Genomic DNA, 18,354 nt, shown 5'->3' with positions numbered 1-18,354 from the left:
CATTTTTCGGTGTTTGTGGGTGAACACGAATTCAGTGGTGATCTCACAGTGTTTCATTAACATAAAACATTTTGAAATAAATTCGGAGAGTTAATCGTCTGTTTTTAGAACTGCGGCTGTCGGTCTTACTGTTGGCCGGTTTCAGCCCATCCCTCCTTCCTCTGGTCTCCTGGCCCCAGCCTCCTCCTTTGTCCTCGGTCAAAAGCAGCCATGCCTTATTCAGCACTGAAATCTTAACGATGATATGCATGCTCGATTTGGAAAACATTTGATCCTGATGCAGTCCTCTGCATTTATGCCTGTGACATGCTCCAAGTCAAACAGTTGTGAGCCCTACTGCTGTGTCTCAAGTCGCCTCCTCCTTTCATGTGCTGCAGATTCAGCCGTCCTATTCAATCCCTCTGTAACCAGCAGGTCACAGGTGCTGCAGTACAGGTCTAGCAGCATCTCAAGGAAGGACATGGCATTTGCCCAATTACATTTGAGCCTCTGAAAATGGAGAGCTGTAAAGAGATGGCAGTGGAAATGGTAATTAAATAGTTACTTAATACTTGTGAAACCAAGCTGAAAATCTGCTCTTAAATCACATCTTCATTGAAAAACCACTATTGTGATGTTCAGAGGTGAAATCCTAAAAATGTTATGAACCTGTCTGTGAAGATTGGCCTCGGTCTCTGGTATCAGTGTTTCCATGAACTGGCCAACATCTACATTCATCATGACTGTAGCATCTCGTCTTGTACGGTTGCACCATTCTTAATGAAGCTTTGCATAAACAGCTTATAATATTTTATACAAATGACACAATCATGCATATATGTCACATTAGATCATGATGATGGCGACCGCTCCGTGTGGGCCGCCTCCCCGTCTCCTGCTTGGGGTCAGGTCTCCTGACTGTGATGGCGGATTGTGTTTGTGCATCGATTAGGCGCCGTTTGTTTTTGTATGCACGTCGTCGCAGGAATGACCCGTTGTGTTTTCCTGGCACTGCTGTATTACTGACACACTCAAACTAATAACAGAAACCAATAATTACATTAAAAACAAACTAGATGAGCCCGTCGATTTTACAAGTCTAGTCTATGGTTACAGCAGTGAGAGGCTACAACACAGCAGCTATTACTACTGTTACTGCACAGGCACACAGAGCCATGCAGGTTTTCCCAGTGACGTTCCTGTTAATCCTCATTATACAAGAAGACATTTGAACTCAAGCAGTAACTGTCAAAACTTTGTAAAGGTCAATCTTTAAATACCAGCTTTATTCAGGAAAAGAGGTCAAAGACAAATACGACGTTTTGATAACAATCAGGTGTACATCAGTAGCTGACTGCAGGTGAACTACAGGACACGCAGCAGGTTCTCACTCCACAGAGCAAGGGCCAGGTTGAGTTTGTCCTCCTGTGTGGGCAGCTGAAGCTGGGCAACAACCAGCTGCTCTGCCAGCTGGAGCTGCCGCAGGGCCTGGAGGTAGGACAGGGGAAACTGCAAGCCCTGCAGACACAGACATATGGTTGGGGTGGAGACCTTTTTCAACACACATGTTCAACACACATCCATATAGTGCGCTTCATTGTCTCACTGTCCATGTCCAATCAGAAGGTAAACCCAGGTCCTTCTTCAAATACCCGATGATATAACACAGCTGCACATCTCACTGGTATTGATTGGTGGATATTTTCAGCATGTGACGCTCAGCCTCACAGTCTGGGGTCTTTACCTTGGAATGTAAAGCACCTTGAGATAACTGCTGTGAACTGGTGCTGTATAAATAAAGCTGCCAGTGCTAACCCTCAGCCTCCCAGTACACACACCTATCGGGTCAAAATCTTACGTCAGCTTGTTCTCCAGTTATGGCATTAACAAGACTTTCAGAGAACATGACCTCTGACCTTTATGTTGAGGTCACAGACTTGAACTGGTCCAGTTCTTCAGCAGCAGCACCTGTGTGTCAGTGTGAACCTCCTACACTGCCTGATCCGAGTGACAGCACCCGACCAGCTTTTACAGTTGAGGATAAAAACCCTTAAAAACACTCGTTTTAAACCAAACATGGACAAATGTTTCGGTTTTCGCGGGTCACACTAACTGTTTCGTGGCTGTTCGAGGTTTCGTCACAGAGGATAAATATCTGTGGCGGTGGATTTCTGCACCTCTGCAGCAGAACACTGTTGAACATGTGTTATGAATATGAAAGGACCATCAGCGAGGTATGGCATTACCGTGGAGATGCTGCGTTCTTCCTGGTCATCACAGCTGTCGCCCATCATGTGACCTTCTCTCTGGTTCTTCAAAGAATGCAAGACAAATACTACCAGCTCTGTGGCGTCGTCCTGAAACACACACAGTTCAGAGCACACTGTTAGAGCGCATGCACAGAACCCCAACAGGGCTGCACATTTCTGTACTTACAGCCTTAAAGGACTCACTGTGCTCTGTGGGCGGGGCTCCACTGTTATTACCACGTGGTCTTTAAAGGTCAGAATCACTGTATCCTCCAAGGCAGGACTCTTTCCAGCTGTGACACACACCATATGTTTATATGCACAAATGTACATCACTGAAAAATCGATCTGAATGCATCCATGACATACATGGTGAAGACAGCTGCTGCTGGCAGTAAGGAGGCAGTCTGTTCATGATGAAGTCTCTCTTCATGTGAGTGAAGCCCAGGTCCTGCGCCCCAGTTTCCATCTCGTCAGCCAGAGCTCTGAGGCTGGCGGCCAGCCGCTGGTTGGTGTGCAGGCCTGCACTGCTGCTCTACACACAGACATGCATGTGACTGTGAATGCATCTCATTCATATTTTACATAATTCAGAAAGCATTAGAAGTTGAGCTGTAATGACAGAGGCACAAATACAGACCTCGCTCTCTTCTGAAGCTATTTTCGTTTTATATTCATTCTTAGAAGATAAATCTTCTAAAAACTATGAAAGCAGTGCATTATGAGGACCCGTTTACCTCAACATTGCTCCAGTTTCAGGGAAAAAGATCACAGAACAGCTTTAAGTAATTATGAGTCAATTAAAAACAGCACATTGCAGATGTTACACACACTACCTGTCAAACGTTTGGACAGAGATTCTCATTTAATGCTTTCTCTTTATTTTTACTTCTTCAAACTGATACAAACTGAAGACATTAATATAATAAGCATGACGGGTGGAATTATGTAGCAAAGAGAAAATGTATAAATAACTCTACATATATTTCAGATTCTCCAGCGCCCCCCGCGACCCTGAAAAGGATAAGCGGTAGCGAATGGATGGATGGATGGATGGATGGATATTTCAGATTCCTGACAGTAGACGCCCTTTGCTTTGTTGACAGCGCTGCAAACCCTCGGCCTTCTCTCAGTGAGCTTCATGATGTAGTCACCTGACATGGTTTCACCTCACAGTGAGCCTGTCAGGGTTCATCTGTGGAGTTTCTTGCCTTCTTAATGACGTTGGGACCATCTGTTGTTTGTGTCAGGTTGGTGCACAGCTGACAGGCCTGTTTGACAACTGTTAGAAACAGTCCCTCATTACTTTAAGAACTGAAGGTCAGTCAGTGCATAAAATTGCTAAAAAGGTGAACGTATGGTCTCTACGTGCATGGTTCCCACTGTGAAGCATGGAGGAGGTGTGATGATGGTGTGGGGGGCTTTGCTGGTGACGCTGTTGGGGATTTATTCAAAACTGAAGGCAGACTGACCCAGCATGGCTACCACAGCATCCTGCAGCCACAGGACAGGACAATGAGCCCAAACACACCTCCAGGCTGTGTGAGGGCTGTTTGACCCAGAAGGAGAGTGATGGAGTGCTGCACCTGATGGCCTGGCCTCCACAGTCACCTGACCTAAACCCCGTGGAGATGGTTTGGGATGAGATGGAGCGCAGAGTGAAGGCAAAAGGACCAACAGGTGCTCAGCATCTCTGGGAACTCCTTCAAGACTGTTGGAAACCACTTCAGGAGACGACCTCATGAAGCTCATGGAGAGAATGAAAGAGTGAGCAAAGCAAAGGCTGGCTTTGACCGCTACTTCACACTTTTTGTTTACTGCATGATTCCACATGTGTTCATTCATAGTTTGGATGCCTTCAGTGAGACTCTACGATGTAAACAGTCATGAAACTAAAGACAAACCATTAAATGAGAAGCTGTGTCCAAACTCCTGACTGGTACTATGAAACCATCTCATATACTGCCATAGATTCTTCAGCGTGCAGTCACAGACAGAAAAAGCATCTGTCAGGATCAGTTTGGAATAATATGTCATGGGAATACAGAGATGGTGTTCATACTGTCGTGATTACCAGTAAGAGTCTTCTGGCCATCCCCTCTCTGAGGCTGACTTCCCTCCTGCTGCGGCCACACAGTAAGCTGGGAAATACGTCCAACAGCAAATCTCCCCATGACCTGACAGCAGGCGGGGACAGTGAGACAGTGTGGGACTGATTAGCAACAGAGAACTCTTCTGGATCTCATTCACACACCAGTTTTGTTTGAGCACGACAGAAACAATCATCATCAAACCCATCTGTTATCAGTGTTTGGAGCTTTGAACAGGACCAGTTCTTCTGTTTCTTATTGGCTGAAAACCTGATGATGTACCCTGACTTTACTCTGCTGAGCAGACGTCTGTTCTACTGAGTCGAGTACGAGTCTGTGTGCCGGATCAGTGGGCAGTAGTTTTACTGCACACTTACTCCCTGACATGCCAATAAAGGAAAAGGAAGTGCGATTTCAACAGAATCTTTTTTTTTATGAAAGTTGATACTTTGTAAAAACAAACAAACAAACAAACAAACAAATCACTTTCAAAATTCTACATCGCCTTGTTGTCAAGTCACTGGATTCATGAGATTTTCATTAAGTGTAACCTCTCAGGTCAACGCCATGGAATTTGAACTCTTCTGAGTTAGTAGATGCTCCTACAGCAGGGTCTCGAACTGCAGGCCTCGAGGGCCGGTGTCCTGCAGGTTTTAGATGTCCTTGATCCATCACAGCTGATTTAAATGGCTAAATGACCTCCTCAACATGTCTTGAAGTTCTCCAGAGGCCTGGTAATGAACTCATCATGTGATTCTGGTGTGTTGACCCAGGGTGAGATCTAAAACCTGCAGGACACCGGCCCTCGAAGCCTGCAGTTCGAGACCCCTGACCTATGGTATCAATCTGAAACTACCTCGGTCTCCAGTTAGCACATTCGCAAAATTTTTATCTGCTACTATCAGCCTTTTAGGGCTTGGGGTAAAAAGGGGAAGAAGAAGAAGCTTACATTCTCTGGTAGGTGCTGAGAGTTAAGTGGATGGAGCAGTTCACTCCTGCCGGGGTTCTGGCTTGATGGATGGTTCCCCGAGGAAAGTACAGCAGATCTCCAGCCTGTCCAGAGAGAAGACTTGTTCATACTTAAAACACTGTGATTAACATGGTCAGACAGAGCTCTGTGTTACTGGTCTCGGTTAAAGGTTTTGTACATATAAACACAGAATAAGTTCAATTATGTCTCACATAATAAAGCAATGACATGACTGTTCAAACTTGGTTTAAGAATTCAAATCAAAAATCTTTGTTCTGTGTAAAAACTTCAAAAAGTATCTTTGTTTCATAATAACTGTATGACCTCATAGTGACATCAGCCACAACTAGTCCTCACACAATGAGGCAATACTTGGAATGTGACCCATCCTTGTAAATGTTGAGTCAAATTGTTACATGTTGTCATTGTGTTACTTAAATTTGTAAGTCTTAGTTCAAGCAGCAGGATCAAAGACATTCCTTTGTCTCGGACCACCTCCCCAGCCTGTTGGTGGGGGGGCTGTAGTGTTTTATAGGGACACATCCTATGAGAGGGTTCTGTTTCTTACTTAGTGACTTGCGTCTTGCTGTTGTAGTAGAATTATCTTGGCCTTCCAGCAGTAGGTCTGTGCTACACTGACCCATCAGTAAAATTCACATGAAATTCCTAATTCAAACCCAGCCCTTTGTTCTCATGTGGCAGTGTAGCTGAAGGAGGATTCAGGGTCACTGATCCAGCTCTAACTACATGTTTTATTAAAAGGAAAGTTTGAAGCCTAATCTTGAAAGTAGAGATAGTGTCTGTCTCCTGAATCCAAACTGGGAGCTGGTTCCACAGAAGAGGGGCCTGAAAACTGAAGGCTCTGCCTCCCATTCTGCTTGAAGCAATACCACGCTATGAGGTCTGTAAGATACGACTGGGTCTGATTATTTGAGACCATGTGCGAGACAAAGGATTTCAACCTTGATTCTGGATTTAACAAAGACAACAGAGTCAAGCACGTCTGATTTGAGCTCCTTTTCTTTTCCGCCTCTGTGGGAGAAATGTTTAAGGAACCATTACTACTGCTCCTCCAGGGACTTCTGCACCCCTGCCCATTCCTACAAAGACATTCCCAAAGATGATCATACGTTTGAATAAAAATGAACATTAAACCTTGAACAGAAGATGTACTGCAGAATCAGATCATACTTGCTTTAGCTGATATAAAGTGCTGTACCTTCAGTATAATATCATGAGTTGGGATGCCAATACTGTCCTCTGACTGCACGCTGTATTCAGCTGCCAGTGGAACAGTAGGATTATAAAGACGCCAATGTTTCTGTCCCTGCAGCTGCAAGATAAACACCTGTGCACAGAGCACCATGGAGATTAGCAACACGTATGCTGGACCGCACATTACTCACATCATCCACAGTTATTGTTGTACCTCTACATCATCATAATGAGGTGGAAGGCCCTGCGACTCCTCTGGGGTGATATAGATGTTCGAGCCCACCAGAGCCCCAAAGAAGCACTCCAGCTTCTCCTGAATCCTCCACAGCTCATCCTGACAACACACAGAAGACCTGCTGAGAGCGGCCTCCACATGCACAGTGTTAGCTCCACAGGTACTTGGACAGTGTCATGATCTTTGAAATCTGGCCTATGTTCACAGTGGGTGTTGAATTAAACAGTTCAGGCTGATTGGAGTGAAGACTTTAATCTGAACAAAAGCTGTGTCGCATACATGTGACAGCGCCGAGCCGGAGTTAAATCTTATAAGCACAGGCTCATCGAGGAATATGACAACAAGCCTTTGCTGAAGTTTGACTGCTACGCCGAGCGTGTCGTGCTGGACTGCAGGGCGACGAGGCGGCTGACCACAGACGGAAAGCTGACCGAGGAGGTGGATGCCTCGGTGACACATGTTCGACTATGTGAAGGGAAAGTTGCTGCAAGAAGCCAACGTGACACTGGTTTGAACTTCAGAGATCAAGGAACAGTGTGAACGAGTAAAGCTGCAGATGGCAGCGATGGAGGGGAACTTTAATACAAGCAAACACTGTGAAGATGGGAAAGAGAAAACAGATAAACGTGGGGGTCATTTTGCTAAGGAACAGGCGTGCCTCAGGACGATCATGTAGAGAATACAGTGGAAAGCAACAGTGAGATGTGTGCAAACAGAATCAGAGCCAAACTATACGTTTGTAATGAGAGATCAAACACAGTGACATGTACCGTTGGTGAAGTAGATCTGTAATGCCAGCTGACTTCACTGCATCAAGCAACAGGAGAGCCAATACTCAGCAAGGAAACTGCAATTCAACTAGATGTGCTGGGAGTGGGTGCAGACATGTCCAGGGTGACATTAAAGCAGAAATAAGACACAATATCCACACACAGCAGCACACAGTTCCCATCTTTGACACCCACGTGGACACAAGTAAACGGTGACGTGAAAAGGAATGCACATCGCACAATCCGAGGGGTTAGACTGGAAAAAGGAACTCCGGAAGGACGTCACAATCCACAACTGGGACGAGCCCGGCAGAGCTACTCTTCAAAGGACAGTAAGAGGAAAATCCCCACAGAGACACAGATGAGGAGGAGGAGGGAAGATCAATGAGCACAGGGCAGAAACTCAGTGGGAGACAAATCCCCCACTACATTCAACAACACATCAGATCAGGTGGTCAGGATGGATGGAGAAACACAGATATCACACGAAACACGACTGAGCACAGCAGCAAACAGGCTGCAGACACTAACAGTGAGCCGAGCCTGACTGAGCCCCCACCCGTGAGGCCTCATGGGAGACCAGGATGCAGTGCTACTGGTTTAGTCTAACATGAGGTGGTGGATGTTGAAAAGAAGAAACAAAGGTGCTCGGCAAGAAATGAAATTGTTTGGTGAAAAGGAAATGAGATGGTCTGAGAGAAATGTGTACATGGAACATCCAGACACGGGTTTGTGAACAATGCTCGGCCATAGAAACGTCTTCAGTTTCATGTACTGGTGATGTGTGTGGTCCAGAGGCGAGGGCGCCAACACAGCTGTGCAGACAACAACTGCTCATCACAGCTGGCCATGTATCGGCAGCGCACCAAACACACTGCATACACAAAAAGGAAACAGGTGGATGAACCATGAATGCAAACTGGTCCAAAGGCAGCAAAGCCATGACACTCACCTTGAACCTCTGCGGCTGGTGGTACTGGACGGTGGCTTTGTTCTGACTCATGATCTTATTGAGAACACTGTGCTTCACTCGGCCTTCCTTGTTCAGAAGCTTTTTCTTGCCGTTGACGCAGCGAACGACGTTGATGTCCCTGTAGTACTCGAGACCCTGAGAACACAGGCTCTGCAGGTCACACAGCTGAAACAGGGACTGGTAGTACGAGGCTGTGCCAGGATCAGACCTCTGCAGATGAAGAGGCTTCTTCTCCCAATACTCTGAGAAGAACCGATCTGTCCCCATCGGCTGGATGAGGCTCTCGAACAGTGTGGCTGGGCTCTGGAAGCAAAGGGGTGAAGTGTCGCTCTGCTCCTCTTTGCTTCGTTTGACAGCGGGCTGCTCTTGGTCAGCGATCCGTCTCTTCACACTCGGAGTTTTGCTTTTCTTTGGCATCTTTTCAGTCTGCACACAAGTCCAGAGAATATTATTAGAGTTAAAGCAACACATTGAAGGTTACTGAATTCATTATCTGATCATTCCTATATCAAATTCCTTTTCTTGCACGGTGAGCGCTGTTGAGCTGTGTCTTACTTAAACTGGCCAAAGTCTGCTGGAGCAAACTGGGAACACTTGATCATCCCACTGAGCCAGTCTGTGGATCAGCTGTGTGGAGCAGACAAACTCTTAGCTTCTCCCGCCTCTTTCACCGCTCACACAGCGACACCTCTGGTCAGAAGGAGTAATAGCACCCACAGAAGCTCGTAACGTTCAGATTCAGTCCATACAAGCTTGTACACACAGCACAGCCCACACCGCAAGCATCGCTGCGAACAGAGTTTTCTACCCGAACGGTGTTTGGGATGGTCCCGGATCAGGATGGGCTGACGGAGCACCGGTGAAGGTGCTCGGTCATAAAGCGGTGCTCGGATCACGAAGACGCCGTGACAGCTCCATCACAGCCATAGCAAAGCGACGGCTTTATGTTCCACATCACCACATCCAACAACCCCACGCACTCACTCACCTCCCAACACACCTCCACTCGAGCTCGATGACGACCCCGGTCAGCCACACGTGTGACTTCACAAGTGTTTTCCAAATTATGTCCGACTGGAAACTCACACCAGCGTCAGAACACGGGACATGTAGTGAGACACAAACGGTGACTTTAGCGTTTTACACGTGTCAGATGGTCCGAGAGGAAAACAGGAGCAGGACGTTGCTCGCTGTCGGGACCAGCGACACGCATGCGCTGGAGAAGTCATTCAGCGGAGGCTCAACAAACCCACTCACAGAAAACACGCAGACGTGTTCGGCTGCTGTACCGGGACACCGGGAGCTCTCCCCCAGCATCGGAAACAAGTCACGGCCTTGAAAGTTGTTGACGGTCACCAGCGTCGCTCTGTGAACACGTTTAGGGTGTAAAAGCATTTCACAGACACGGAATCAAGTGAAATACAGACTGTAAAACGGAGCTTTCCCTCCGTGACATCACAGCTGCAGTGCATTAGTGACGTCACCATGGACTCTGGAAACTTGTTATTTTGAACTTGATTTACATTTTTATTGCCAAATGTTTTTTTTTATTTCATTTCTATTCCTATTGGGGATTGTTAAAAAACGTTTGATTATTTTCAAATTCATGTGTTTCCAGGGTCATTAATTGAATTTGCTGTGGGACAAGACAACAGGGTGATATTCACAGATGGGAAGACCTGAGCAGGTGAGGTCCTGGAGCCTAGAACAGCAGGTTTGCCCACAGGAAGCAGAGATAAGAGTTACCAGAGGTGGGACCAAGTCATTGTTTTGCAAGTCTCAAGTAAGTCTCAAGTCTTTATCCTCAAGTCTCAAGTAATGTCAGGCAAGTCAGAGTCGAGTCTCAAGTCACTGGTGTAAAAGTCCGAGTCAAGTCACAAGTCTGAAACTTTGAATTTCAAGTCCTTTCGAGTCTTTAAAAAAAAACAACGAAAAAATAATGTTGCAGTTATGCTAAATGTAAATATTAGACCATGTAATTTTTAAATCTGTGTTTTTCTCAACACATGACAAAATAGTGAACTTAGAAAATATACACAAATTGTGAAATTGCACCTCTTTAAAATGCAGCTCAATTAAACCTAGCTCCAAGAATAATTTTCACCGACAGTTCTGAGATAAGCTGCATGTTATTCTTGGATGCGGTTGTAGGACTGGCTTTAAAATCGCATGACAAAAATATCATACACATTAAAAAAAACTGTATCACCAACGTAGCCTGGACAACATTTGCTAGTTAGATGAAGTCAGCTATCTCATCTTAGCATATTTATATGCATATTTATAATCATACGGTTCTTGGAGTGAGTGCATACACTCATGAAGTTTAGTAACTTCAGGTCACTGCAACAAGCCCAGGTACAGTTTACCGACGGATGGGTGCAGGACCTTGAAACGCACCGTGTAGAACGAAAGACCATCGTACGTATCATAAGTTTACCAGTCTCACAAATTGTCATCATAAATACACATTCCTTAACCGTTTATTAATAGGACCTTTGAGCTCAACGGTAATTAATTAGTAGTGGAAATCATTTCTGGTAGCATCACAGAAATGTAGCAGTGACAATAATACTGTATGCTGTAATCGTACTGGGCAATTAGTGATACAAAAAACCTGTTTTATCCTGTGAATAAAAGTATATGTTTTTGTCAGTGTACCATAATAACAGAAGCGAAACGCAATATTGTGTCAGGACAATTCACTATTTATGCACAATAAATAAAGGAGCATAGCGCGACAATTTCTGTTCAGCGCCAGACTTGCTTGTAACCTATATCACCAATTATGTTATGAAAAATGACGTATTAACTACAACAGCAGACTGACCTTCGTGTAAATGCTTGGAGCAGACTAACCTGTGAGCTGGAGGGTTCTGGGACGTTAAATTTGGTCTTAGAATGGCTGCAATCCAGGCCATCCGTCGCGTCTTTGTTACTTCGGAAACATGGCTCGAACAATTTCTCCTCAGCGACGTAATCCGATAACAACCGATCTCTTTACCCGTCGGCTTCCCGTGGCTGTCATGCGACCGGCTATTGCAGTTAATAATACAACAGCTTCTTGACATTTTTGTGTTTCTTTTTATCGCTGTGTAACTGATTTTAATTGAAAGCCTGCGTGCGCTAGTACCGCTTGCCACGAGTTCCCAGAATCCTTTGCGGTTCTACCCGTGAATGACGTCACATTTTCAATCTCTATATAATATGCATGTTAGATTTTATATTTGGGGTAAAATATCAAGTCTTTTCAAGTAAACCGGTTCAAGTCCAATTCAAGTCCCAAGTCATTGGTGTAAAAGTCCAAGTCAAGTCACAAGTCTGAGAACATTTTTTCAAGTCAAGTCTAAAGTCATAAAATTAATGACTCGAGTCTGACTCGAGTCCAAGTCATGTGACTCGAGTCCACACCTCTGAGAGTTACTGAAATAACCGCTGACTTTCATTACACGTTTTTAAATTAAGTGACCAGTATGAAAACATACAGAGAGATGGGACAGACTTAATGGCGTCCTACATTTTCTCTGTGTAATTCATTTTCTCTCTCTCTTCCATATATATGTATGTATGTGTGTGTGTGTGTGTGTATTAAATAGGGGGAGAGGTGCCTTTGGATAGTCACCTGAATTTATTTCCACAAAGAAAATTCAGGTACCGTCAACATAAAATGATGCTCCACTGAATTAAAGGTTTTATTGGAGTGGAGAAGAGGAGTGACTGTCTTCAGTTCGGAGATGTCCTGGACCAACCTTACATTACAGTGGATCAATCTTCCTTTCAAGAAAAAAGACTGTTTCTGCAATATGACTCAACATTCCTATATGACGATGAGCAGTGAAAGTATAGGTTAGTAGTTTATAGGAGTCTGAACCCAGTTTCCCCCTTCATGGGCCACCCTGCCGCCTCCCAGCTCCGTTCCAGAGCAAGTTCAACGGGACATGTTCCACACAGAGTGCTTAACTCGGGCCGGCGTTCCTGTCACCGGACCCGCCAGAGGGAAAGAGAGCCAAAGTTCACAGCAGAGTGAAGCTGACCCCCCACCCACTTGAAACGTAAAGGCAAATAGGCGGAGCGGTTAGTGCTACGTTTGTGCAGATTTGTGCAGGTAAAATTAGCGTTTGTGCTGCTACAGTATCTGAGATATTAAAAGTTATATTTTATAGGTCATTCAAAGGTCACCATCCCCCCAGACTGCTCCAAAACAAACCAAAATGGTCTACTTTTTTAGTGCTACGTTTGTGCTGGTTTGTGCTGCAAAAATGTTTGTTTGTGCTGCTAACATTTTAAAATGTTTAATAAAATAACATCTTGATGCGTGCTTAATCATCCAGGTAAGTAAATCCCAAAAGGTTGATTCTGTTCATCTGGACATTTTCAGTTGGAGAAACGTTTCGTCACTCATCCAAGTGACTTCTTCAGTCTCAGCTGACTGCAGGTTTCCCCAACCTTATAAACACCCGTGAGTGAAGTTGCCCCCCCTACCTTCTTCAAATCGAACAAAATTGATGTCAAACATTTGTCCTGCAAATTATTTTGTTTGTGCAGGTTATGTTTCCCTAATTTTATAAACAGTACATGTACAGTGAGAGAGAGATGTTACATCTGTCTTCACTTGCATCCCAGTCATAGAAGCGTTGGAGGTCGTTCATAAGAGATTACAGGATCATCCCAACCTCAGCAACAGGACCACTCTCAGCACTGATCAGTTGTGTTTGCTTTTGGAACTGTCTTAATTCCACCTATTTTGCATAAGGGTCAGTACAGGCAGAAATCTAGGTGTGCCGTGGGTTCCCACAGGCCCCTGGTCAAAGTCACCAAACCAGTTCGTAAGCAGGTACAGGTGTGGCCAGAAGGGTCCTCAGAGGCACTGCTTTTCCACCACAGGCCGCCACACACGACAACACCACAGACTTTCAGGAATATACAGAAACTGTCACTGCCTACATCCCAAAATGCATCGATGATGTCACAGAGACCAGGACTATCACTGTCTGGGCCAATCAGAAACCATGGCTCACAGGTCAGGTTTAAATGCTCCTAAGGTTGAAAAATGCAAGCCTTCAGAGCCGGAATTAGGTGAGTCTAAGAACAGCAAGGGCAAACCTGTCACGTGGCATCAGCTACAGCAAAGCTTCAGCGACAGCAGAGATACTTGGAGGCAGTGGCAAGGAATACAAACCATCACAGACTACAAGCCCACTCTACAGACCGTGGTGACACAATCCCCAGACAGTGTGTGGAGATCCCTCCACCATCATTACTGAACCCAAGAAGTCATCTATCTCCTGCTTTAAGGACTACCGTCCTGTCAAACTCACCTCCATCATTATTAAGTTAAGTGCTTTGAACGGTTAGTCATGCATCCAATCAAATTATCGCTTTCCCCCAACCTGGATCCATTTCAGTTCGCATACCGGTCAAAACGCTCAACCGATGATGGAATTTCAACTGCCCCTCACTCAGCCCTCACACATCTGAACACTAGAGACTCATATGTCAGAGTGCTGTTCATAGACTTCAGTTCAGCATTCAACACCATCATTCCCCAGCAACTCATTCACAAACTGGATCTGCTGGGGATCAGCACCTTGCTGTATAACGGGCTGCTAGATTTCTTGACAGGAAGACAGCAGACAGTACGGGTCAACAGCAACACCTCCAGCCCAAGAACACGGAATACGGGGGCTCCCCAAGGATGTGTGTTGAGCCCCCTTCTCTTCACTCTGCTGACCCACGACGAGATCTACTACAGGGGTGAAGTTAACCATCTGCCAGAGTGGTACAGCAACAACAACCTGTCCCTGAATGTGGAGAAGACCAACAGCGACTCTACTTCCTCTGCAAACTGAGAAGCACAAGAGATTCAACCCCCATTATGAGCACCTTTTACAGAGGCACAGTTGAGAGTATCCTCACCAGCTGCATCACTGTGTGGTATGACTCCTGCATTGGGTTCTGCAGGAAAAAATGACAACGGGTAGTGAGAGCAGCCGAGAGCATTGTGGGGACCTCTCTTGCCTCCCTCCCCAGGAGATCTACTGCACCTGCCTCATCTGGAAGGTCGTCTCCATTACAGGTGACTCCACTCATCCCTTCAACAGCGTCTTCAGTTTGCTGCCATCAGGAAGGATACTGAAGAGCCTCCGGGGCAGAACCAGCAGACTGAGAGACGGCTTCGTCCATCGGGCTGTCAGGATGCTGACCATCTCTGAATCGAGAAGGGGGGCCCAAGGGTACATCTTTCGCCATCCTACAATGCTGTGATTGTAGCCATTCCCCACTTTCTGTGAATGGTACTCATGGCCATTGATCAATAGGCTTTGATTAGTTGTCATTGATCAATGGTCATAAGAATTTGCATACTAACAATCATGGAATTAACCCCCCGGCACATTGTTCATTCAGTGGCGCTAGTTTCCTTCACTATGCAAATGTACTGTTTATATGGTTGGGGAAACCTACAGCCAGCTGAGACTGAAGAAGTCACTTGGATGAGTGACGAAACATTTCTCCAACTGAAAATGTCCAGATGAACAGAATCAACCTTTTGGGATTTACTTACCTGGATGATTAAGCACGCATCAAGACGTTATTTTATTAAACATTTTAAAATGTTAGCAGCACAAACAAACATTTTTGCAGCACAAACCAGCACAAACGTTTGACATCCATTTTGTTTGATTCCATTAATATGGGGGGGCTGGTTGACCTCTAGAAATTTTTGTTAATATCTTTAAAATAATAACGGCACAAACAAAAATTTCTGCAGCACAAACCAGCACAAACGTAGCACAAACGTTTGATACCACTTTTGTTGGATTTGGGTAATGTGGGGGGGCTGGTTGACCTTTTGACCTTTACATTTTCATTAATATCTTTAAAACAGAAGTAGCACAAACGAAAATTTTAGCAGCACAAACCAGCACAAACGTAGCACAGTTGATTGACACCCATTTTGTTTGATTTAATTAATGTGGGGGGGCTGGTTGACCTCTGATGACCTCTAGAAATTGTTATTAATATCTTTAAAATGATAGCAGCACAAACGAAAATCTTTGCAGCACAAACGTAGCACAAACGTTTGATACCACTTTTGTTGGATTTGGGTAATGTGGGGGGGCTGGTTGACCTTTTGACCTTTACATTTTCATTAATATCTTTAAAACAGAAGCAGCACAAACCAGCACAAACGTAGCACTAAAAAAGTAGACCATTTTGGTTTGTTTTGGAGCAGTCTGGGGGGATGGTGACCTTTGAATGACCTATAAAATAAAGTTTAATATCTCGGAAACCGTAGCAGCACAAACGCTAATTTTACCTGCACAAATCTGCACAAACGTAGCACTAACCGCTCCGCCTATTTGCCTTTACGTTTCAAGTGGGTGGGGGGTCAGCTTCACTCTGCTAAAGTTCACAGTGTTGTTTCACGGGCACTTATTTCGTGCATTCTGTATTAAAAAGCCCCGACACGCGCATCCAGGCAGTTTGCCGAGGGCGCTGCCGAGTGTTGCAAAACACATGAAAAAAAATGTTGAAAAACAGAGCACCGTCTGCCATAACGCAGCCCGTGGAGACTCGCGTTTCCATGGCTGTGATGACGCAGATGAGCCCGTCACCTCGCTCGCCTGTGACAGAGGTGACGGGACGCCAAAATGGCGTATGGTTCGCGCTGCGACCACAAGGGGGCGCCAAAACGCCATCTTCGGTGGAGTGGCCAGTGAGCCCTCTGTCTCTCCACATGAAGAGCTGGGCCACCTGCATTCAGTCAGCATGGGTGCTGAGGACATTGAAAAAGGGCTACAGGCTGCAATTCAGTGTCGCTCCACCACAATTCAAAGAATTCGTTTACTCTCGTGCTCCGGGCGAGGAAAATTTCCACCTTGAGAGACAAAGGAGCTATAAGAGTTGTCCCTCCCGAGGAAATGCACAGTGGATTTTATTCAAGGTATTTCCTTGTGCCAAAGAAAGGGGGGAGGGGGATGAGAGCCATTCTGGATCTCCGTGCCCTGAACCGGCATTTAAGGACATACAAGTTCAGGATGTTGACACACGCCTCGCTGCTACGGTTTGTACAAGCGGGCGACTCGTTCACATCAATCGACCTGAGGGATGCTTATTTCCACATCCCCATATATCCCCCACACTGAAAGTATCTGAGATTTGCTTTCCAGGGGATAGCATACGAGTGTGTAGTCCTGCCTTTTGGTCTCTCACTGAGCCCAAGGGTGTTTGTGAAATGCACCGAGGCAGCAGTGGCCCCGCTCATGGAAAAGAGCACATTGACGCCAACTCAATGCATTACTTTCATAGGGCTCAGCCTAGACTCCCTCCGAGTGAGAGTCTCTGCAGACTTTCATATCAATGTGGTCAACGCCATGGAATTTGAACTCTTCTGAGTTAGTAGATGCTCCTACAGCAGGGTCTCGAACTCCAGGCCTCGAGGGCCGGTGTCCTGCAGGTTTTAAACGTGCCCTTGATCCATCACAGCTGATTTAAATGGCTAAATGACCTCCTCAACATGTCTTGTAGTCTCCAGAGGCCTGGTAATGAACTCATCATGTGATTCTGGTGTGTTGACCCAGGGTGAGATCTAAAACCTGCAGGACACCGGCCCTCGAAGCCTGCAGTTCGAGACCCCTGACCTATGGTATCAATCTGAAACTACCTCAGTCTCCAGTTAGCACATTCGCAAAATTTTTATCTGCTACTATCAGCCTTTTAGGGCTTGGGGTAAAAAGGGGAAGAAGAAGAAGCTTACATTCTCTGGTAGGTGCTGAGAGTTAAGTGGATGGAGCAGTTCACTCCTGCCGGGGTTCTGGCTTGATGGATGGTTCCCCGAGGAAAGTACAGCAGATCTCCAGCCTGTCCAGAGAGAAGACTTGTTCATACTTAAAACACTGTGATTAACATGGTCAGACAGAGCTCTGTGTTACTGGTCTCGGTTAAAATTTTCCAGCTTGTTCTCTTCCCAATCGTGTGATCTAACAACTGACAACACAACAAGGGCGAACCATTGCTGATGCTTTCGCTCCTTTAGCCCTTTGTTTGGCCTGCTAAAATGGCGCCTCGGCGGTCACGCCCCCTCCTGTGACATCACGCTCTAAAGCCCTATACTTTTAATGATTGGTTTTTTTCAGTATGTTAAAAATGTTTCCCCCTCTCATTAGCTCTGTATACGTGTCATAGTTTAGAATGAGAATACTTTATGAGGCCACAGTTACTCCAAGTTAGTAAGAACATGAACTCACTAAACTAAATGAAATAAAAATGTGACGGTTGGTGGTTTGATTCCTGTCTGCCGCAGTCTGCATGACAAATATTCCTGGGAGAAACCCAAGCTGCTCTCCGGTGCATCCATCAGAGTACAGACAGAGAGCACTGAAAGTGTGTGTATGAATAGGATAATGAGCCCAGTAGTTTAAAGCTGTTTGAGTCAGGTAGAGTAGAAAACCTTCCATTTATCATTTAATATGAGATATTTCACAGTTACAAAGTAGCTCTAATCACAGGAATCCCAGTTACACAAATTGAACATCTATAGTTGACACTGAGGTGTCAATCTGATCGCATTTGACTTTGTAACTTTGTCTGTAGTGGATGTGATATTATGGCTGTGTAGCCACTGCAGTGTGTACGTGTGCTTTAAATACACAAATATATTTTCCTTTAAAGAAACTCAGTTCAGATCCCTCGCATCATCAGAAAGAAGAGACTGGCTGACAGTCACAGAGCAGCCACCCACACTGAACAATGAAGTAGTAAATAGTTGGAAAATGTCACAGGCTCAACTTTCTTATGGTGTAACGGGTTTTCCTTGCAATGTGAATCTTTGTGATTACCCATCATGTCTTTTCTTCTTCTTTGTCTTTGAGC

General features: G+C 45.3%; 1 protein-coding gene across 2 annotated transcripts; it reads right to left on the bottom strand.

Moving 5' to 3' along the window:
- Nucleotides 1–1,225: 1,225 nt before the first annotated feature.
- On the bottom strand, nt 1,226–9,749 carry riox2 (ribosomal oxygenase 2). Of its 2 annotated transcripts, none has more exons than XM_085288082.1 (10): nt 9,037–9,463; nt 8,461–8,907; nt 6,718–6,837; nt 6,508–6,636; nt 5,268–5,371; nt 4,303–4,405; nt 2,598–2,763; nt 2,433–2,521; nt 2,226–2,336; nt 1,226–1,497 (listed from the first exon to the last, which is right to left on the bottom strand). In XM_085288082.1, the coding sequence occupies exons 2-10, from the start codon at nt 8,896–8,898 to the stop codon at nt 1,345–1,347; spliced, it is 1,413 nt and encodes a 470-aa protein (XP_085144208.1). In that variant the 5' UTR covers nt 8,899–8,907; nt 9,037–9,463; the 3' UTR covers nt 1,226–1,344. The 2 variants fall into 2 exon arrangements, with proteins under 2 accessions (XP_085144208.1, XP_085144207.1); XM_085288081.1 differs by lacking the exon at nt 9,037–9,463 and adding an exon at nt 9,470–9,749 and having other exon boundaries at nt 1,227–1,497.
- Nucleotides 9,750–18,354: the final 8,605 nt, after the last annotated feature.

This window comes from Mchenga conophoros, linkage group LG10 (genome assembly GCF_057382185.1).
Source record: "Mchenga conophoros isolate Kocher_MC1m ecotype Shallow Benthic linkage group LG10, M_conophoros_male_GT1.1, whole genome shotgun sequence".
In the NCBI taxonomy this organism is placed as follows: domain Eukaryota; kingdom Metazoa; phylum Chordata; class Actinopteri; order Cichliformes; family Cichlidae; genus Mchenga; species Mchenga conophoros.
The sequence above is the reverse complement of the archived record's forward strand: the minus strand, read 5'-3'. Positions and strand labels throughout refer to the sequence as shown.

Coding starts and splice junctions, on each gene's coding strand:
- riox2 (XM_085288081.1), bottom strand. CDS start 8,898: ATGCCAAAGAAAAGCAAAACTCCGAGTGTGAAGAGACGGATCGCTGAC. Junction 6,838..8,460: donor ACCAGCCGCAGAGGTTCAAG/GTGAGTGTCATG, acceptor GTGTGTTGTCAG/GATGAGCTGTGGAGGATTCA. Junction 2,764..4,302: donor TGGCCAGAAGACTCTTACTG/GTAATCACGACA, acceptor GTCTGTGTGTAG/AGCAGCAGTGCAGGCCTGCA.